The 22448-nt window shown below is 43.3% G+C and overlaps 1 protein-coding gene across 2 annotated transcripts in view; it reads left to right on the top strand.

The window, feature by feature from the left end:
• The first annotated feature begins 14706 nt into the window (after positions 1–14706).
• NOS3 (nitric oxide synthase 3) overlaps positions 14707–22448 on the top strand; it is a 204451-nt gene continuing 196709 nt past the window's right edge. For both annotated transcript variants that reach the window (XM_029587976.1, XM_029587975.1), the window contains exon 1: positions 14707–14903. In XM_029587976.1, coding sequence (XP_029443836.1) covers positions 14782–14903 — 122 coding nt within the window. In that variant the 5' untranslated portion in view covers positions 14707–14781. The remainder of the gene's footprint in view (positions 14904–22448) is intronic.

Here is a 22448-nt window from a genome sequence, read left to right as displayed (position 1 = left end):
CAAAAAGGGGCTCTGGCCCTGCTCTTATACACAGACACCCATCCCTAAAGACCCAACACGTGGACCAGTCAGCTTCTGCTGACTCATTCTACTGTGCTGGCTCACTTTGGGGATCTTTCCAGTTATTAACATGCTGGCTCTCTGCCAACTTATTTTTGTCAGTGCAGGAACTGGTGGCCCTGTCACACACCATACTTGACAACTTAGTTTAGAAAGATTTTTATTTATTATTTTATTTATTTGTGTTTTTCTATACCGGCATTCACGGAAGTTCGTATCATGTCGGTTTACATAAAACAAGGGGTGAGCAATACATTATAACGTACATAACTATAACATGAGAGTATACATTACAAAATTATAACAAGTGCAAAGATAAATAAAATAAGTTACAATAAAACAGGGATGATTCTAACTGGGAGTAGAGTAAGAGGAAAGATAGAAGTTTAACAAGAAGTAGAACGTGGCAGTGATTGGTAATGTCTGGATCAGTTTAATGGATGATGATCAGTCTTGCTGCATTTGATGGAAGAGAATCAGTAAGGGTCCGGAAAGATATTTGCAAAGGCTTAGAAAGATATTTGCAAAGGCTTAGAAAGATATTTGCAAAGATATTTGCAAAGGCTTAGAAAGATATTTGCAAAGGCTTAGAAACCCTCCTGCCTTACTTGTCGACTGTCAGGAAAGTATCCCAAGCCATATGGTCATCATTTTTGGGGCATCCTAGTTAGGACTAATAATGTTTAGGGGAAACTATTCAACCTTATGGAGAAACATACAAGACCATATACAGAATATGCAGGATTGAATTGTCCAAATCATCACCATCTGTAAAAAAGCACATGGGACAAGCTCAAGAAAGGCCATAGGCTAATTATGCTTGCTAAACTGCCAGTAAAATATTCCAGCTAGGGGCTAGGATTGTCATCATCAACCCCACAGCTAAAAGTCAACTATTAGCCGAATGGAAGGGGATCATATGAAGTTATTGAGGCAAATGGGGATGTTAACTGTAAGGTGTGACAAACGTATTGGAGGATAAAGGCCTAGCAGGAGTGGGAATCCCTAGCATCCTCATCAATGACATGAAATACTGCTAATCCCATACCCGATTGTAGAGTGATGACTTCTGTTTTGGAGTTAGGTCTGGACCTAACTCCAAAACAACACAAAGAGACCTCATAAAGAAAGAGATGTGCTCTCCACAACATCAGACAGAACTGTCTCCACTGAGCATCAAATTATAATAATATTGTTATAACAGTCAAAGTCCACCCAGAATGTATACCTGAGGTGAGAAGGAAATACAAATAGGAACAGAAAAAAAAAAACAAAAAAGCTTGAGATTATGGAAGTGTCATATAGTGAATAATCTATCCCCATTGTTCTAGCATCTAAGCCATAAGATTCACAAATGTTCTTTAATGATTTTCATAAGGTAAATTTAGATTCTCATCTAATGAAAAGGGATCTTAAATAGAGATACTTAGGGAAATACGATATCTTGCTTCCCTATATTTCGCAAGTGGATAATGACAGATTTCATAACAACAGTTCTCAAAGATAAAGACAGTGTTCTCCCCCCCCCTCTCCAGCAGAGGACTGTTCCAATAAAAAAAGACAGTGTTCTCCCCCCCTCTCCAGCAGAGGACTGTTCCAATAAAAAAGACAGTGTTCTCCCCCCCCCTCTCCAGCAGAGGACTGTTCCAATAAAAAAAGACAGTGTTCTCCCCCCCTCTCCAGCAGAGGACTGTTCCAATAAAAAAGACAGTGTTCTCTCCCCCCTCTCCAGCAGAGGACTGTTCCAATAAAAAAGACAGTGTTCTCCCCCCCCTCTCCAGCAGAGGACTGTTCCAATAAAAAAGACAGTGTTCTCCCCCCCCTCTCCAGCAGAGGACTGTTCCAATAAAAAAAAGACAGTGTTCCCCCCCCCCCTCTCCAGCAGAGGACTGTTCCAATAAAAAAGACAGTGTTCTCCCCCCCCCTCTCCAGCAGAGGACTGTTCCAATAAAAAAAAGACAGTGTCCCCCCCCCTCTCCAGCAGAGGACTGTTCCAATAAAAAAAGACAGTGTTCTCCCCCCCCCTCTCCAGCAGAGGACTGTTCCAATAAAAAAGACAGTGTTCTCTCCCCCCTCTCCAGCAGAGGACTGTTCCAATAAAAAAAAGACAGTGTTCTCCCCCCCCCTCTCCAGCAGAGGACTGTTCCAATAAAAAAAAGACAGTGTTCCCCCCCCCCCTCTCCAGCAGAGGACTGTTCCAATAAAAAAAGACAGTGTTCTCCCCACCCTCTCCAGCAGAGGACTGTTCCAATAAAAAAGACAGTGTTCTCCCCCCCCCTCTCCAGCAGAGGACTGTTCCAATAAAAAAAGACAGTGTTCTCTCCCCCCTCTCCAGCAGAGGACTGTTCCAATAAAAAAGACAGTGTTCTCTCCCCCCTCTCCAGCAGAGGACTGTTCCAATAAAAAAAAAGACAGTGTTCTCTCCCCCCTCTCCAGCAGAGGACTGTTCCAATAAAAAAAAGACAGTGTTCTCTCCCCCCTCTCCAGCAGAGGACTGTTCCAATAAAAAAAAGACAGTGTTCTCCCCCCCCTCTCCAGCAGAGGACTGTTCCAATAAAAAAAAGACAGTGTTCTCTCCCCCCTCTCCAGCAGAGGACTGTTCCAATAAAAAAGACAGTGTTCTCCCCCCCCTCTCCAGCAGAAGACTGTTCCAATAAAAAAAGACAGTGTTCTCATCCCCCATCTCCAGCAGAGGACTGTTCCAATAAAAAAAGACAGTGTTCTCCCCCCCCCTCTCCAGCAGAGGACTGTTCCAATAAAAAAGACAGTGTTCTCTCCCCCCTCTCCAGCAGAGGACTGTTCCAATAAAAAAAAAAGACAGTGTTCTCTCCCCCCCCTCTCCAGCGGAGGACTGTTCCAATAAAAAAAAGACAGTGTTCTCCCCCCCCTCTCCAGCAGAGAACTGTTCCAATAAAAAAAGACAGTTGTTCTCTCCCCCCATCTCCAGCAGAGGACTGTTCCAATAAAAAAAGACAGTGTTCTCCCCCCCCCTCTCCAGCAGAGGACTGTTCCAATAAAAAAGACAGTGTTCTCTCCCCCCTCTCCAGCAGAGGACTGTTCCAATAAAAAAAGACAGTGTTCTCCTCCCCCCCCTCTCCAGCAGAGGACTGTTCCAATAAAAAAAGACAGTGTTCTCCCCCCCCCCTCTCCAGCAGAGGACTGTTCCAATAAAAAAAGACAGTGTTCTCCCCCCCCCCTCTCCAGCAGAGGACTGTTCCAATAAAAAAAGACAGTGTTCTCCCCCCCCCCTCTCCAGCAGAGGACTGTTCCAATAAAAAAAGACAGTGTTCTCCCCCCCCTCTCCAGCAGAGGACTGTTCCAATAAAAAAAGACTGTGTTCTCTCCCCCATCTCCAGCAGAGGACTGTTCCAATAAAAAAAGACAGTGTTCTCCCCCCCCCCCCCCTCTCCAGCAGAGGACTGTTCCAATAAAAAAGACAGTGTTCTCTCCCCCCCTCTCCAGCAGAGGACTGTTCCAATAAAAAAAAGACAGTGTTCTCCCCACCTCTCCAGCAGAGGACTGTTCCAATAAAAAAAAAGACAGTGTTCTCCCCCCCCTCTCCAGCAGAGGACTGTTCCAATAAAAAAAGACAGTGTTCTCTCCCCCATCTCCAGCAGAGGACTGTTCCAATAAAAAAAGACAGTGTTCTCTCCCCCCTCTCCAGCAGAGGACTGTTCCAATAAAAAAGACAGTGTTCTCTCCCCCCTCTCCAGCAGAGGACTGTTCCAATAAAAAAAAGACAGTGTTCTCCCCCCCCTCTCCAGCAGAGGACTGTTTCCAATAAAAAAAGACAGTGTTCTCCCCCCCCTCTCCAGCAGAGGACTGTTCCAATAAAAAAGGACAGTGTTCTCTCCCCCCCTCTCCAGCAGAGGACTGTTCCAATAAAAAAAAAGACAGTGTTTTCCCCCCCCTCTCCAGCAGAGGACTGTTCCAATAAAAAAAGACAGTGTTCTCCCCCCCCCTCTCCAGCAGAGGACTGTTCCAATAAAAAAAAGACAGTGTTCTCCCCCCCCTCTCCAGCGGAGGACTGTTCCAATAAAAAAAGACAGTGTTCTCCCCCCCCTCTCCAGCAGAGAACTGTTCCAATAAAAAAAGACAGTGTTCTCTCCCCCATCTCCAGCAGAGGACTGTTCCAATAAAAAAAGACAGTGTTCTCCCCCCCCTCTCCAGCAGAGGACTGTTCCAATAAAAAAGACAGTGTTCTCTCCCCCCTCTCCAGCAGAGGACTGTTCCAATAAAAAAAAGACAGTGTTCTCCCCCCCCTCTCCAGCAGAGGACTGTTCCAATAAAAAAAGACAGTGTTCTCCCCCCCCCCCTCTCCAGCAGAGGACTGTTCCAATAAAAAAAGACAGTGTTCTCCCCCCCCCCCTCTCCAGCAGAGGACTGTTCCAATAAAAAAAGACAGTGTTCTCCCCCCCCTCTCCAGCAGAGGACTGTTCCAATAAAAAAAGACTGTGTTCTCTCCCCCATCTCCAGCAGAGGACTGTTCCAATAAAAAAAGACAGTGTTCTCCCCCCCCCCTCTCCAGCAGAGGACTGTTCCAATAAAAAAGACAGTGTTCTCTCCCCCCTCTCCAGCAGAGGACTGTTCCAATAAAAAAAAGACAGTGTTCTCTCCCCCCTCTCCAGCAGAGGACTGTTCCAATAAAAAAGACAGTGTTCTCTCCCCCCTCTCCAGCAGAGGACTGTTCCAATAAAAAAAAGACAGTGTTCTCCCCCCCCCCCCTCTCCAGCAGAGGACTGTTCCAATAAAAAAAGACAGTGTTCTCCCCCCCCCCTCTCCAGCAGAGGACTGTTCCAATAAAAAAAAGACAGTGTTCTCCCCCCCTCTCCAGCAGAGGACTGTTCCAATAAAAAAAAAGACAGTGTTCTCCCCCTCCTCTCCAGCAGAGGACTGTTCCAATAAAAAAAGACAGTGTTCTCTCCCCCATCTCCAGCAGAGGACTGTTCCAATAAAAAAAGACAGTGTTCTCCCCCCCCCTCTCCAGCAGAGGACTGTTCCAATAAAAAAAGACAGTGTTCTCCCCCCCCCTCTCCAGCAGAGGACTGTTCCAATAAAAAAAGACAGTGTTCTCTCCCCCCTCTCCAGCAGAGGACTGTTCCAATAAACAGCTCTTCCTTTTGGAGTGCATTGCAACCCTACAATATTTCAGCACTTAATGGACTATTGAGACAGCACACAGGCATAACTAATAGAAAGAAAGTGACTATGTTGTTTGCAGGTTGTTGTTGAGCAGTCACCTGCAGTATTTTGTCCTATTCTAGAGACTGTACCTCGAAAAGGATATAGCACCATTTTGGAAGGGTTCAGATAAAGGCTACCAAACTGGTGCAGGGGTTTGTACCAAAAGGCAAATGAGATTAGACTCAAGGATCTAAATATGTATATACCCTAAAGAAGAGAAACAGGGAGACAGGACAGAGACATTCATAAGAAGTAAACCATTTCAAAAGGAAATGGAAATTCTACCACAAGGTTCATGATATGAGGCTCTAAGGGGTAAAATCTGCATGTGCGTGTGGATATTGTATTTTTCAATACTATAAAATAAAATATTTAGAAATATATAGAGGTACGTTTTAAAAGACGGCGCGTGCGCGTACTTTTGTTCGCGCATCAGGCGCGAACAAAAGTACGCTGGATTTTATAAGATACGCGCGTAGCCGCGAGTATCTTATAAAATCCGGGCTCAGCGCGCGCAAGGGGGTGCACATTTGTGCAACTTGCTCGCGCCGAGCCCTGCGCGCGCTGCCCGTTCCCTCCGAGGCCGCTCCGAAATTGGAGCGGCCTCGGAGGGAACTTTCCTTCCACCCCCCGCACCTTCCCCTCCCTTCCCCTACCTAACCCACCCCCCCCGGCCCTATCTAGACCCCCCCCCCCCCACGCGCGCCGGCACAGAAGGCCCCGACACAGGCCGCTGTGTCGGGGCACTCGGCCACACCCCTGGACCGCCCACATGCCCCCAAACACGCCCCTGATCCTAAACCACGCCCCCTGGTCACGCCCCGACCACCCCTTTTTGCAAGCCCCAGGACTTACGCACGTCCCAGGGCTTGTGTGCGCCGCCGAGCCTATGCAAAATAGGCTCAGCGTGCGCAGGGGGGGTTTTAAAAGGGTTATGCGCGTAACCCTTTTAAAATCCGGCCCATGGTTATAAAATAGCCACACACATGGATGGGCACACACTCCTTTGAAAATTGACCCCCGTGCGAGCACATAAGCAGCAGCACAACAGTAGCATGTCAGAAAGAGGGAGAAACACACACACTTTGTGAGAGTGTGTGTGTATCTTTGTCTCTGACATAGACAGAGACACAGACACACATGGGGCCGGATTTTATAAATTAGCACGAGCGCGAACAAGAGTACGCGGGATTTTAATGGATACACGCGTAGCCGCGCGTATCCATTAAAATCCGGGGTCGGCGCGCGCAGGCTGCCCAAAATCGGCAGCCTGCGCGCGCCGAGCCACACAGCCTGCCTCCGTTCCCTCCGAGGCCGCTCCGATATCGGAGTGGCCTCGGAGGGAACTTTCCTTCCACCCCCCCACCCCCCCGCACCTTCCCTTCCCTTCCCTTCCCCTACCTAACCCACCCCCCCGGCCCTATCTAAACCCCCCTCGGGTTTAGATAGGGTTTAGATAGGGCCCAGGACCGGAACATGGAGCGGCTGCCCCGCTCCATGTTCCGGTCCCGGGGGCTGGTCCGGAGGCCGCGGCCATGCCCCCGGAACACCCCCGGGCCGAAACCACGCCCGCGGCGCCGCCCGCTAAACGCCGCGTCACTCGTGACATGCCCCCAAAACGCCGCATCATTCCCGGCACGCCCCCCGACACGCCCCTCCGTGCAAGCCCCGGGACTTACGCGTGTAAGCCGAGCCTATGCAAAATAGGCTCAGCGCGCGCAGGGGGGGTTTGGGGTAGGTTTTCGGGGGGTACGCGCGTATCCTACGCGCGTACCCCTTTGAAAATCTACCCGTCTGTGCGTCTTTGTGTCTGAGAAAGAGTATGTGTCTTTGTGGGTGTTATTATTTCTGTCCCAATAAAGTTTCTGTAATCTTAAGAATCTGTTTGTGATTGAGCGTATGTGTGTCTGACACTGGCTGGCAGAGTCATTACTTGCAACTGGTTCATGAGTCAGAAAGGAAATCCAGGATATATCTCTATAAGAGATATAAGCAGATGTGTAGAGGGCCCAACCAATTGGCATGGATGGAACGAGGGCTGCAGTTGTGCTCATTCCGGTCTAGAATGTGTTCAACTTCTTAGTTATTTAGGAAAGATGCAGTTTATTTTGGAGATATTTTGGCTCAGTTCTGCTGGGTTCCAGGGTTGACTTGGTGTGCTTTTGAGAGCTGCTGATACACTTGCTGCAGGGAAAGTGCATGAGGGCGTCAGATACCTCATGGGCCAGTTTTGACAAAATCCCCCAGGCCACTATTTTCCTGCAATCTGTCCCTGCTATGGAACACCTTGCTGACAGCAATACACAGCCTGAAAAAAATCGAAATTCTTCCAGAAAGCGCTCAAGACCTTCCTGTTTAAGGAAGCATTTGTCCCTTCTCCTTACGGCTCCCACATTGCACATTTTGTCATCCTCCAATGCGTTTCCTTCAAGAGTTTGCATCCTTCCCCAGCAATTAACTTTGTCTTTATGTGACAGTCTGCTGTCCCTAAAAATGATTTTTGTTGACGTGTTTATTGTTATTTCATTGTTATATTTTATTGTTTTTTTTTTAAACTATTGTTAAACTTTTTGGAGGGCACGAGTCATAAGTATGTTTAAATAGTTAAATAAATAAATAAATAAGCTTTGTGGTAAGACAAGGAAAGGGAGGGAGAGATGGATCGTGTATGCTCATCTGCCCAAGATGGTAAAATATAAATGAATCAAATAGTTGACACAAACTATCCTGTAGTGTATAGGGAACGATATCGTACAAGTGGTCCAGCTATATGGCTGGCAGGCAGTGGTAGCTGGAATATATTCTTAGCACCTGTTTTACAGGGTTGGGAAAACGCTACATTGATCCACCGGGGCAGCTCTTGAGTGGATGTTCGGCCGTCTGAAATCCCATTTTCAGTATCTGGACCCCTTGTTGGAAACTTTCGCCTCCGACTCCTTCCCAGCGCTTCATTTATTTTATCATCATGTGATGCAATACATTTAACACAATAATGTAAGATCATAATGTGACCTTGTTATTGCCAAACAACTCTGATGAGGAAGAATATAAAGGAGTCGCTTTTTGGCATAAGACTATAGGTGCTGTAGGGCAGGAGAGCACGCTGGACTTAGAGGAGCTTGGAGGAAGTTTGTATTTAGTGATTTTTTGCAATTTCAGACTGAGTTGTCTATCTTGTTAGTGTTGTTGTTTTTTTTGTGTTTCTCTGAAAGTAAATGTTAGTAGAAAGTTTCTGTGCTTGCGATTGACTTTGCGCATGTTAATACTTGACTTGCTGTTATAGTCTTACCTGTATCTTTCTGTTTGGTGTGGGTGGAAGGGTGAGAGATGGAGGCAGAGAAAAAAGTCAGAATGGGGGTCAGAGGAGGCGTGAGAATCTGGGAGTGAAACAGTGAAAGAGTGGATGAGAGATGGCGTGGAAGTAATGGTAACAGTAATATTTATTTCAGTATACTTATTTTCAATAAATTTCAAAATGGTTTACAGTAAAATTAAATAATTACATACATTAAAAAAAAAACCAAAATAAAAATACATAACAACATAAAATACCAAACCACGGCTAAAAGCAATCAAACTAGCAATCAGTCAAAAGCCTGAGAAAATAACCAGGATTTCATTAATTTTCAAAATTTCAGAAAATCACTCTCCCTATGAAAATCCATTGTTAGAGAATTCCACACCAAAGATGCTTGATATATTAAAAGTTCTTGACTGGTATCTTCTAATCTAATTTCTCGTGGTGAAGGAATCCTTAATTCTTTTCTAGAAGTCCTCAGAACTCTTGTTGGCTGATATGGCAGCAGGAAATTATCTATTCAGTCAGGCTTGCCTCTATAAAAAAAAAAAAAAGCCATATACATAAGGCAAAGCATTTGCTGACACGCCGCCTCTCACCATAGTAACATAGTAATGACGGGAGAAAAAGACCAAATGCTCCATCCTGCCTGCCCAGCAAGCTTCTCATGGTAGTAACTGCCGCTCCGTGCAGGTTACCCCCAAGCCTTATATTAAGGGCAGGCAGTAATATTAAAAATCAAAACCAAGCAACTGTCAAACCCATAACAAAATTACAGGGTGAGCAGCCTTCCTGATAATTCATACAATGCTGATGCTTGAACGTGCTCTGCTTTTGGACTTGGCTGTAGAAGCAGCCCTGCGCTTTTTCCTTAATGTCGGCGTATCAGTACCCCAGACTGTAAAAGTCAGGGCCCAGCCTTGGTTGTCATCTGAATCCAATTCCCCCCCCTCTTTCCCCCCACCATCGAAGAGGAGAGCGGTGCTGCAGGTGCGTCAAAATCATCTAAGCTAATTGGTTAAGGGTAGTAATCCTTGTGTCTTTTGTTAGGGGTAGTAAGTAACTACTGCTCCATGCTGGTTATCCCCCAAGAACCCTTTTCTTAATTTCCAACTCTAGCCTTTAGGGGTTCCACAGTGTTTATCCCATGCCTTTTTAAAATTTGTTTACTGTTTTTGTCTCTACCACGTCTTCCGGAAGAGAATTCCAGTCATCACCACTCTCTGCGTGAAGAAATATTTCCTGTTGTTGGTTCTCAGTCATCCCCCCCCCCCCTGAAGTTTCATATTGTATCCCCTAGTTCTACTGTTTGCTTTCCTCCAGAAAAGGTTCGAGGAGCATGCGTGATTAAAACCATTCAGGTATCTGAAGGTCTGCAGCATCTCTCTCCTAATCTCCTCTCTTCGGATCCTTCAGCCTCTCCTCCTAAGTAGTCCGATGTTGACCCCAGACCATTATGGTCACTCTTCTCTGGACCGCCTCCATCCTGTCTCTATCCTTTTTGAGATATGGTTTCCAGAACTGAACACAGCACTCCAGGTGACACCTTTAGCAAGGACCTCTTTTTTTCTTACTGGTTATTCCTCTCTCTATGCAGCCCAGCATTCTTCTGGCTTCAGCTATTGCTTTGTTGCATTGTTTCACCACCTTCAGATCATCAGACACTATCACCCCAAGATCCCTCTCTCAGTCCGTGCACATTAGTCTTCCATGTCCCATCACATACTGCTCTTTTGGGTTACTGCACCCCAGATGCATGACTCTGCACTTTTGGCATAGAATCCCAGCTGCCAAACCCTTGACCAGCCTTTAAGCTTTTTTAAATCACTTTTCATTCTCTCTACTCCTTCAGGTGTGTCTGCTCTGTTGCAGATCTTAGTATCATCTGCAAATAGACCAACTTTACCGTCTGTCCTTTCCACAATGTCACTCACTAAGATATTGAACAGAACTGGTCCCAAAACTGATCCCTGTGGCACTCCACTTAACACGGTTCTCTCTTCAGAGTATATTCCATTTACCATCACATGCTGTCTCCTGTCATTCAACCAGTTTGTAGTCCACTCCACCACCTTGGTGCCGAGTCCCAAGCTTCTCATTTTATTCACAAGCCTCCTATACAGGACAGTATCAAAAGCTTTATTGAAATCCAAGTAAATCACATTGAGCACTCTTCCTTGATCCAATTCTTTAGTCACCCAATCAATAAAATGACTTAGATTTGTCTGAGAGGACCTTCCCCCGGTTAATCCATGCTGCCTCAGGTCCAGCAACCCACCGGATTTAAGATAGTTCACTATCCTTTCCTTCAGCGGCATCTCCTCTGACTAGCTATTTATACAAACACACAAACTCCTCTAACTAGCTATTTAATACAAACACAAACTCCTGGTTATTTTGCCTGCCCTGACTAGCTATTTAATACAAACACATAAAACTCCTGGTTATTTTGTCTGTCCTCTGACAAGCTATTTAATACAAACACACAAAACTCCTCTGACTAGCTATTTAATACAAACACACAAAACTCCTCTGATTAGCTATTTAATACAAACACACAAAACTCCTGGTTATTTTGCCTGTCCTCTGACTAGCTATTTAATACAAACACATAAAACTCCTGGTTATTTTGCCTGTCCTCTGACTAGCTATTTAATACGAACACACAAAACTCCTCTGACTAGCTATTTAATACAAACAAACAAACTCCTCTGACTATTATTTAATACAAACACACAAAACTCCTCTGACTAGCTATTTAATACAAACAGACAAAACTCCTCTGACTAGCTATTTAATACAAACAGACAAAACTCCTCTGATTAGCTATTTAATACAAACACACAAAACTCCTGGTTATTTTATCTGCCTTCTGATTAGCTATTTAATACAAACACACAAAACTCCTGGTTATTTTATCTGCCTTCTGACTAGCTATTTAATACAAACACACAAAACTCCTGGTTATTTTGCCTGTCCTCTGACTAGCTATTTAATTCAAACACACAAAACTCCTGGTTATTTTATCTGCCTTCTGATTAGCTATTTAATATAAACACACAAAACTCCTCTGATTAGCTATTTAATACAAACACCCAAAACTCCTCTGATTAGCTATTTAATACAAACACACAAAACTCCTCTGATTAGCTATTTAAAACAAACACACAAAACTCCTGGTTATTTTATCTGCCTTCTGATTAGCTATTTAATACAAAAACACAAAACTCCTGGTTATTTTATCTGCCTTCTGACTAGCTATTTAACACAGACACACAAACACACTAAAGAATCTACCCCAAATATTTTACTTCTCCCCAAAACTTTTAAGTTCTAAAATTTCCCCAAGCAGTGCTTACCGATTCTTTTCAGCCACCAGTAAGGTGATCCTCTCCTTTCAATGCTCCCACTGGATTGTGGGTTACTGCGCTCTTCCCTTGGGCAGTGTTTCCCTGGGTACAGCTTAGATTGTAAATCCACGGAGGACAGGGAAGTACCTGCACGTAGTTTGCTTTGAAGTGGCTGACCACTCCACAAAAAGGTGACATTTTGGAAAAAAATGGCAAAACTATTTATTCGCATAAAACACAGGTTTTCTTCATGTAAATGCCTTTTGAAAATTGCCCAAAGGGTTGTGCAAGTAAAAGCAGAGAGAAGAGCGATTTCACGTGTACTTCTATGTACACTTCAAAGAGGTGTTTCAGGGGTGAAGGTAGGGCCTGGGAAACCATTTGCATGTGCATTTTTGATTTTCAAAAGTATGTGCAGAAATCTACATGCATACATTTATTTCGGTTCCAAAGCAGGCATAAAGGTGCCACTGTTACTCTGCGCGCCCATGAATTTTCAAAGTAAACCTATGTGCATACGTCTGCTTTGAATATTCGGGCTAAAATCTAGGTGCGCTTTCTACAGGCAGACTTCAGTCCTATGCAGGCTGCTGAAAATTACCCTCCCTATGTCCTTCAGTATTTTCCTGGCCAATATATGTATTATTTCATAATATAATGGTTTTGGCATGGTATTTTATACCTTTCTGTACTTTCTGGTAACACAATGAATTACCAGATTTTGGTTACTTTGTTACATATTTTTTATTATTTACTAAATATTGTGCTGGCTGCCTTTATTTTCAAGATATGTTGCCATATTATGTTTATGATTATGGCTGCATTAGTTCAGGTACAGTATGAAGCTAATTAATCTCTGTTTTTGTTGCCTGTGGTTGTATTTTATAGTTAACTTCCTATGATTGTGGTCTTTCTTGTATTTGTATGGCCAAATACCTCTAGGCTCTTCCTAGTTTTATTTAGATGTTTTATTATCGAATTATTATTTTTAATTTTACTGTTTTTGTTTGATTTCTGTATTCCTAATTTTGCTGTTCTCTGATTGTTATATTGTAGATTGCAGTTGTACCTCACTTTGAGCATGCTATTAATTAAATAATATGTTTTTAATTAACAAAATGTTTTAAATAAATAAATGATTACTACAACAGTTTATACATATCCAATCCAACCGATTCAGTGGATGCTCTCATCTAGTGTAGTTTGACAAAGTTAAAATGGTATTTGGCGCTCTTATCCTGCTTCCCGCTTAGAAGAGCGGGGTCTCCACCCGGGCACATTTTCAATGCTGAACAGCGGACCCTTAACAAAACCAGGTTTTCTTCACGAAAGCTCTTCTGTTGTACTAAACCAACACATCCATTCACTAATGGTTAAAACTAGACAATAGGATTCACCCTCACATGAGAAATGGAGTAACATTCAGTTACTTCAACCATGTTGTCCTCGTTGCCCTGTCACTGTAACTCTCTGGGTTCCTCTCTTCTTTCCCATAAAGGTGCAACCCTGGGTTGACCTGACACGGCTGAACCTATAGGGTCTTCGCTCACAGTACCCATATCCGGCTGATTCAGTGCATTGCTCTATCCCTTTCTTATCCACACTCTTGACCACCTCCTACTTAGACATCTGCAACCTGCTCCTCACTGAACCATCTCGCTCCTCTACAGTCTATTCAAAATTAAACCAGATGACTGATCTTCCACCAATATCACTACTGCATCCATACATACCCTCTTCTCAAGACACTGCATTGGTTCCCCCTATCCATTCCCACATACAGTTCAAGCTTCTTCTACCTACCTTCAAGTGCATTCATTCCCTAGCTTTTCGTTACCTCTCCTCCCTTATGTATCCCCTTTTCTAGGAATAATAACTCCCTTCAGGGCACATAACTAATTTATATCTTCAGGGGCTGCTCCGGGTAGCAATTCCATCCCACACTTGACTCTCAATCCCGGGGGAAGGGGGATTGTTTTTATGGGGGAAAGCTCTCGCTTGTGGCCCAGACGATGTACAAAAATTCCCAGTGTGGGCATGAACTTTATTTGTGCTTCCCATGAGGTGAGAGGCTGGAATGAGTAGACAGGACCAGGAGTGGGTGGTAAATAAAGGTTTACCGATTCATAGTAATAAATTAAAGTCCATCCATCCATAATATTGAAGTTACATCTGAATATTGATAACGTGTGGTTCTAGGTAGGTTAGGCGTCCTTTGTTCAGGCATCTGGGTGGCCCCATGGTGATTTTTAATACATGCAGCATACCCAGTGGCTGTGGGGGTATCCTAGAGGAGGGGTCCCCAACTTTACTGGGCGAGGGGGGTTAGTGGATCGGTGGGCAAAGGCTGAAGCTTGCAGCTAGCCTAGAACCGAACATGATCCCATAGGCTGGGGGTGATTCCAGTCCGTGCTAACTGAACAGGGCTTCCAAAAGCCCCGTAGACTGGGGCTGGTGCAGAGCTGTGAACAAACACACGGAAAAGGACCACATGGGACTAGTGGACGATAGCTGGAAGAGAGCGGGGATCTGGGAGATAAGAGACCAAGGTAGAACATACTGAGATATGAGCGGACGCAGGTCCCGAGGCTGGTCTAAGATTGCTGCGTGAATAAACCGAGAGGCCCATGATAAATTTGGAGCTATAAATGGATTTCATAGAGGTGTGGCTGGAGCTGATGTCCGGAGTTCCCAGAATAAGGGGCAGCGAGGAGGTGGTGTGTAGTCAGCAGCAGGAGGAGGAGAAGGGGGCTGGAGCCAAGCAGTGCCCCCTTTTTTTTTTTTTTTTTACACTGTGCCTTTGGAAGAGGAAAAGCTAAGTTCCTGTCCCAGCTCCTCGGACTATAACAGTCCAGCAGAGTGAGACACAAGAAGCCGAAGGCTGACAGGATGGGGAACACTTCCAGCCTTGGCAGTAACCTGCGGCGGGAGCGCTTCACGTTCAACTTCTGTTCCAAGTACGGCAGCCCGGAGAAAGAGGAGAGCAGCCAGCCGGAGAGAGAGAGGGCAGGGTAGGTGGCAGCATCTCCCCCACACTCCTGGGCCCTTCTTCCTCTTCCTCAGCTTCTTCCTCCATCTCCAGAGAGCCACTGATGGGGAGGGGGGACGGGGACTGTTATTATTATAATACTTATATTCTGCCTTTTAGGTGCTTCAGAGCAGCTTATGTTCATACTGTGGTTATTTCCCTGTCCCCCATAATCTAAAAGTTTGTATCTTAGGCACGAGGAGCAGCAGCAGGATTTGAACGCTGGCTCCCCTAGTTCATAGCCCCCACTGCTCTAAGCACTAGGCTAATTCTGAAATTATTATTATATCCCAGTCACAGGGGAGTCCATTGAGACCCCAGGAGAGATAAAGTGATTTGCCCGTGCTCACAGAGGTGTTATTCTTACTAAGGCTCAGGTTTCTTGATTTATGGTTCAGTACACTGATTTCCTGGACCTCTTCTCGAGCACTTAAATTTTTTTTTTTTTTTAATCAAGAATTGGGAAGAAAAAAAAAAGATACCAAAGCAATTTTCACGTTCCCCGGTGTCAATGTCCAAAGAGAAAGCATCACATGTATTAAGGTACCGTATATAAAAGAGGCTTGATGCATCACTGAAAAACTTGTGTGTCCCAACTGCAAATATTCATTTTAATTTTTTTTTTTTTTACAAGATATACTAGAGGATATCAAGCATGTCACTGGAACCAGGGGTTTTCATGCGGGATTGCACGCCCTACAACAGTGCTTTATTCATACTAAATATAATGTTATGTGGCCCTTGGGTCTACTGAAAGCTGACGGTGTGTTAATAACCTGCCTCAAACTATAAACCCTCTACCTAAACTACAGCTTAAGGCCTCAGATTATGAGTGGTCTCTAAATGCAAAAAAAAAAAAAAAAAAAAATTACTAAATTTCAAGGGTTGTTTTTTTTTTTGGTAATGCTATGAGGCCTCTTAAACTTGACACAGCTTAGGGTCTTTGCACATCTAGATCCGGCCCTGTCCATGGCAAGGTGAGGGAAGCGAAGCATCCTTTTAGCAAATGTGCAGGCTGCAGGGCAGCCCCTGAATCTTCTCTTTCCTGCCTGTCGGAATTGTTCTGAAATGTTTTGTCCAGCTCTGGCCGCTGGTGTCACACCCCTCCCCCCCCCAGGCCGGGCACTGCTGAGCGTATGCAATATCAGTTTACATGCATGCTCGCCCGGGGCTGGGGGGCATTATCGCCTCATGCCTGCCCCCGCTGCAAGGCAGGCAATCCTCAGGCCGCCCAAGGCATTACCGCTCCCGAGAAACGGAATTCATTGCAGAATGTCATTATGTCCATTATTTTGAATATTATGATTGGTTGGCCAGTGGGACCTGTTCTGGTTTGGAACTTGGCTCCAGGTGGCACCTGCTCCTTCCATCTGTCCTCCCGTCGCTTCAGCCCCCGACCCCCCCCCCTCCCAGGGCATCACTCGTGGAACGTCCCCCCTGTCACCATCAGCTCCCCCACCAGGAACTTATCACAAACTGGCACGATCAGGAACTGGAAGTTGGGAATTCATTTGTGAGTTTGGCATTTTGGATTTTTTTTTTTTTTAATCTCTTTCCACATCCCCCCGGGTGTTAATTCTGTGCCTGTTGATGCCACCCTAGTGGCGGAGAATCCACTCTTCAGATGTCTGTGCTGTATTCATGCTTTCTGTATACCAGTGTGATGTGTGCATGGGGCTCTGACAAGGATCCGATCTTCACCTGTCCGTGCCTTGTTCATGCTTTAACTTTATCAGTATGGTGGCCGTATGGGGGCTCTGATAAGGATCTCATGTCTATATCTTGGTGAGATTCTTTCTCTTCCTGGTTCTCTAGCAACTGTTCATTCTGTATCCGTGCTTTTCATGTATCAGAGTGGCACATGCATTGAGTTCGTATGAAGTGCCACTCTTCAGCTTTCCGTGCTGTATCCATTCTTTACCTGTGTCCGTGTTACAATGGCATGGGGCTCCGACCAGGATCGGCACACAGCGTTCCTCCTTACTTGTACCCGTAATGTGGGAAGTGAATAAGCAGGAAGAACATTTAAAATAATAACTCCTCAAAGTGAAGTGAACATCACAGCAAGGAATAGGGGAAGGTAATGATTTTTATCTGCTTTGGTACCAGGAGGTAAACATGATCGTTTCTGGCACTGTTGCTTAAATTTTATTTCTGTGGTACTCTGTCTTTTCTCTGTTTTTCAAAGTTTTTGTGTTGAGGTTATGGAGAAAGGATAATGTTTTATACATACCCACACTATACCGGTCCTGATTAATCACTCACATACGCACACATTGATGCTTGTGCATGTGTGTCTGTTAAGCTAAAACATTTGCAGCTCTTGCAAAATACAGCAACAAAGGAAAAAGACGTTTGATCAAGTAACACCGATTTTGCAAGAGCTGCACAGGCTTCCTGTAGAACAGAGTGTCCAGCTTAAGATCATTTTGTTAGTTTTTTAAGCGTATTCATACATCTGCATCAAGAGATTTAGCAGTCTTATGAACCCTCAAGGACTTTGAAATTGTCCCAGCAGTGCCATCTTCGGTTTTTCAGCTCAGGCCTTTAACTGGGCAAGTTACATTCAGGAACCATAGGTAATTCACTGCCCCCCCAAGAAGGCTTACAATTTATGTCAGTACTTGAAGCTCTAGAGGGTGAAGTGACATGCCCAAGGTCACAAGGGGCATTAGCTGGATTTGAATCCTGGCTTCCCCAGGTCTCAGCCCACTGCTTTGCCCCCCCCTAGGCTATTCCTCCACAATTTGAAAAAGTATCAGTTATAAAATGTATGGTATTCCAACGCTATGCACCGGTGGTGTGAAATTCACTGCCATTGGAGATGCGACTGGGTCTGGAGCCGAATTATTTTTCTTCACAATTTTAAATAAAAACCTGGCTCTTAGAACATGCCTTTACCTAATCTTCTGTTGGGATAGGATTTTTTATGATGTTAAGATCTCATGGATTACCAACTAGTTAAATCAAATTAAATTTAGGGATTGTTATTTTAATACCTATTTACTGTTTCTACACTATGTATGGTGTCTAGCTTGACCATAATCCATCTTGAGGCTTATATTAAAACCAGAAAATCAAAAGGAAATTAACTAATAAAAAACAGTATGTATATATATATATATATATATATATATATATATTCACCGTCTTTAATATAGTATAGTATATATTGAACAAAACAATGGCAAAAGAACAAAAAATAAAGTGTTAAAAAAATAAACAAATATATCAAGTACCAATAAAGAACAATAATTAACCAGTTTTATATTACAATCATTACAAAATATGTATTTATTTTTATCAAACCTTAAAAAGCTGGTCTTAACCAGACTATATGAAAAAATTCTAATGTTGTGATAACAAAGTAACCACAAAAAAAGTTTTACAAATTTTACATAAATCATACAGTCAAACATATAAGTTTAGATATTAGAACTTCAATACAATTTTCAAAAACATAAGTAACAAATGACTGCTAATGACAAAAAAACCATAATACACAAGGTAGACAGATCAGACGAAGCAAATCCAATGATGTAATATGTCAAATGAGGACAATGAAGAGCAATGGTGGTCTGGTTACAAAGACAATGCTAACATGAGACTCAAAGGTACAAATCTTCAAAGGAAACATATTACATCATTGGATTTGCTTCGTCTGATCTGTCTACCTTGTGTATTGTGTTTTTTTGTCATTAGCAGTCGTTTGTTACTTATGTTTTTGAAAATTTTATTGAAGTTCTAATATCTAAACATATGTTTGACTGTATGATTTATGTAAAATTTGTAAACATTTTTTGTGGTTATTTTGTTATCACAACATTAGAATTTTTTCATATGGTCTGGTTAAGACCAGCTTTTTAAGGTTTGATAAAAGTAAATACATATTTTTTAATGATTGTAATATAAAACTGGTTCATTAGGGTTCTTTATTGATACTTAACATATATATATAAATTACAAAAGAGGATTTATGTTATTTTTAATGCTGTTTATCTAATATTTACATAAATATTTCTAAATCCAAGAACAAATCATACTAAAAATAAAAATTCCTGAAAAGCAATTAGCAAGTCAAATCACATTTTATTTATTGCCTATGTCTGCTAAAAATTCAAAATGGGGAACAATAATAAAAGACAAAATCAGCAACAACTATTGCGCCTGTCGGTCGCAGATGGCCGCAACCTCTCAATCTCACCTCTTTTTTCCCTGCACCGTCAATCATTGGAAGAGTGGCGACCTTCGCTAACCAACGCCGACCTCCCCAGCATCCCCGGGACGGCATGGGCGCTGTCGACCGCCATCTTACTTCCGGAATCACCTAGGCATGCACAGGGACTCCTTTTGTCTACGTCATGGCGGGAACCTCGGGGACGTCCCCTCCCGATGACGTTAACCCACTGCTAAGACGAGTTAGCAAGGAGTTCTCTCGTTGTTAAATCCGCTCCACATTAGGATCTTCTGTTCCAGTATCTACTCGAGGCATTGAGACGCTCTGGGTACCCGCTCCACGAGGGCCTTGCTGCGTCTTGGCTATCCGCTCCTCGGAGGGCCTTTCTGCCTTGGACTTTGCCTAACCCGTCCCTCAGGTTCTGCTCCTGGAACTTCCTTCTGTGAGTACCTTCTTCAGATTCCTACGCTGTCTATATTGCTGGAGTTCCACGGTGTACCCCGTTCCTCGGGCCACTACCGTTTGTCAGCATATCTCTTTTACCTATCCTGAGCTACAGGGTATTGTTACCACTACTCAAGATCCTCTACCTGGTTCCTGTATCTCCAGACCTCTGCTACGTCATTTACTGAACAGTTCTCCTTGGCATACCACGTGCTGTGGGCCACTACCAGATCTGCTCTCAGAGGTATCTCTGCCAGCCTACAGGAATCTCCTGGTGTACCCCGTGCTGCGGGCCACTACCGGACCTTCACATCTACAGTACTACTCTGAGTATTTCCTGCTCAAGAATTTTCTTATTGCATTCCCGCTCCTTGGGTTATGCATTATCTTTTCTCCCTAATAAAAGCTCTTTACAGTTGTGTCTTACGTCGCTGAGACCACGCCCACTGATGGTGAGGCCCACAGGGCTCCTCCCTGTGGGTGGAGACCGCTCATATCGGCCCAGGGTTCACAATTTCCAACAAAGACATAACAACAACAAAGCAAAAAACAGGAACAAGCTGCACTACTACCATTTCCCCGGAGGAGATTTTCCTTTGATGAGCTGCCGGTGAGGTCTGGACGTCGGGGGTGGAGCCGGGCAGACGCCCATAAGATCGGCGTCCTAGCGGCGCACCGCAGCCGCCGGCGCGCGCGGCTTTGCTCGGCTTAGCTCGGCGTGCTTGGCCTTGCCAGGAGTCCTGTTTCAGATAATAACGCAGCCACAAGTACATAAAAAGGCAAAAAACAACGATTCAATTTGTCCATGGTGGAACATCCAAAGACTTTACAAGACGTTAGTCATAAATTATACTTCTTTCTGGGATTTTATTTAACCGTTGCGAATTTTTCTCTTTGTAATGCCGCATACAAAGAGAAAAGCTAAACTCCGGGAATTATCTTCGACACCTTTACAAGATAATCAGCCCAAAATAAAGGATTGTTTCACAAAAGCTCCCACAGATACTCCAGGAGGGGTCGCTGATGGTTCGATCCAAGAGCAGGGAGAAAGCCTTCTGACACAGGAATTATCATTAACCCCTGGAGCTCCAGAAACACCTGAGCCACCATCTGGTAGAAGAGTTGGGATCTACAGTTCTGCAGATCCCAAAATAAAGTTGGATTTTTCAGCGATAACATCACAAGATATAGTGGAGGGAGTAACCCCCTCACTGGTTACTCCAGAAATGGAGCACAGAGAGGAGGCTAGCACTTCCACATGTCAACCTACTACCAGAAAGGCCCCAACAGAGGGAGGAATTGGGGGTATTCAAATGGGAGGTATAACTGATACTGATTTGACTGTCATTACCCCTAGAAGTTTCTCTCTTGAAGAGATTGGGACAATGTTAGTGACATTACAGAAATCCGTAAATAATATCATCAATACTATGCAGGAAGTGTTAAATAAGAACATGGCATTTCAAACTAAGATTGATAAAGTAGAAGAAAAGGTGAAAGAGATGGATAAGATTCAATTAAATCTAATTAAGTCTGAGAAAATTCATAGTAATAAAATGGAAGTGATGGAAAATCAACTTAGACAAAAGAATGTAAGGATACTTAATTTTCCCAGAACCCATTTAATGACTGCACAAGATCTGTTTAAAAGTTATTTAACGAATGTTTTGGGTTATAGTAGTGAAACTATACCTGTAACAGACAAGGTTTACTATTTACCACAAAATCAGGAAATGGGGAAACGAAACCATCAAGAAGATACTAAGGGAAATGATAATTTAAATATATCAGATCTGTTGGAGAAATCGTTTGAAATGAATATTAATCTAAGAGCCACTCTCATTGTTCAATTCTCCTTTCTCTCTGAAAAGGAATCCCTAATGAGATTTTACTTCAGAAAACAAAATATTAAGTTCTATGGTCAAAATATAAGAATTTTTCCTGACATCTCTAGAGAGACGCAGTTCAGGAGAAAGGAATTTCTATCAATGAGAATGGAGTCCCAACAAAAAGGGGTTAAATTTATGTTAAGATTTCCATGTCGCTGCATTGCCTCATATCAAGATAAGAAATATGTCTTTAACCAACCAGTTCAGTTGAAATCTTATTTGGACTCCCTAACCTAATAAACCTCTGTTGTGCTGAACTAATATGAGTATGGGATTGCATTGGGACAATATTTCTTGTTCTTTATTCTTTATGTTTAAACTGCTCTTTATAGAGTTTAAGGTCTTTTCATATTTTTGTTAATTCTTGCTTTATCCTTTATTATATAAGGAATTTACAAATAAGAGTGGGAATGTTTTCCTTTTGTGTTTGCTTTGTTCCATAAATTGTTGTAATTGTAATTATAATGGAAATATTCAATAAACAAATAATTAAAAAAAACAAAAACCAGGAACAAACCAAGAATATATAAAAAAAAAACAAAACAAAAAACAGGCAATAGAAATAATGATTAAAATCTAAAAACCTCTAAACAAAAAGTTATAAAATATAAAACATCAAATATCAGGTAACACAAATAAAACCCCAAACAATACAAGCCTTGTGATATAATCAGGAACCATTTCTTAAAGTCCAAATAGCTAAGCTTTTACCTGTCTGTGAAATATAAGATAATTATCACAGAAACATAACTTCCAAAAATGTGGGGCAGAGTTTGACAGTGCCCTCCGCCTAGTCTCAGACAATCCCATCTCAGCTAGAGACGGTATAAATAAGAAAGCAGCACTTACTGAACAAAGCATATAGGAGGGGGGCGAACAAAGACATAGACAATTTAACAGTAAAGGCCCAGTCCTCTCAGGGCTTTAACATTTCAAATAATTTAAATTGTGTACTCCTTTAAATTGTAACCCCTTTAAGATGAGAATAATGTGATCACACTAACTGCCACTACTGGCA

Source organism: Rhinatrema bivittatum, chromosome 2, assembly GCF_901001135.1.
Source record: "Rhinatrema bivittatum chromosome 2, aRhiBiv1.1, whole genome shotgun sequence".
Classification (NCBI taxonomy): Eukaryota; Metazoa; Chordata; class Amphibia; order Gymnophiona; family Rhinatrematidae; genus Rhinatrema; species Rhinatrema bivittatum.
The sequence above is the reverse complement of the archived record's forward strand: the minus strand, read 5'-3'. Positions and strand labels throughout refer to the sequence as shown.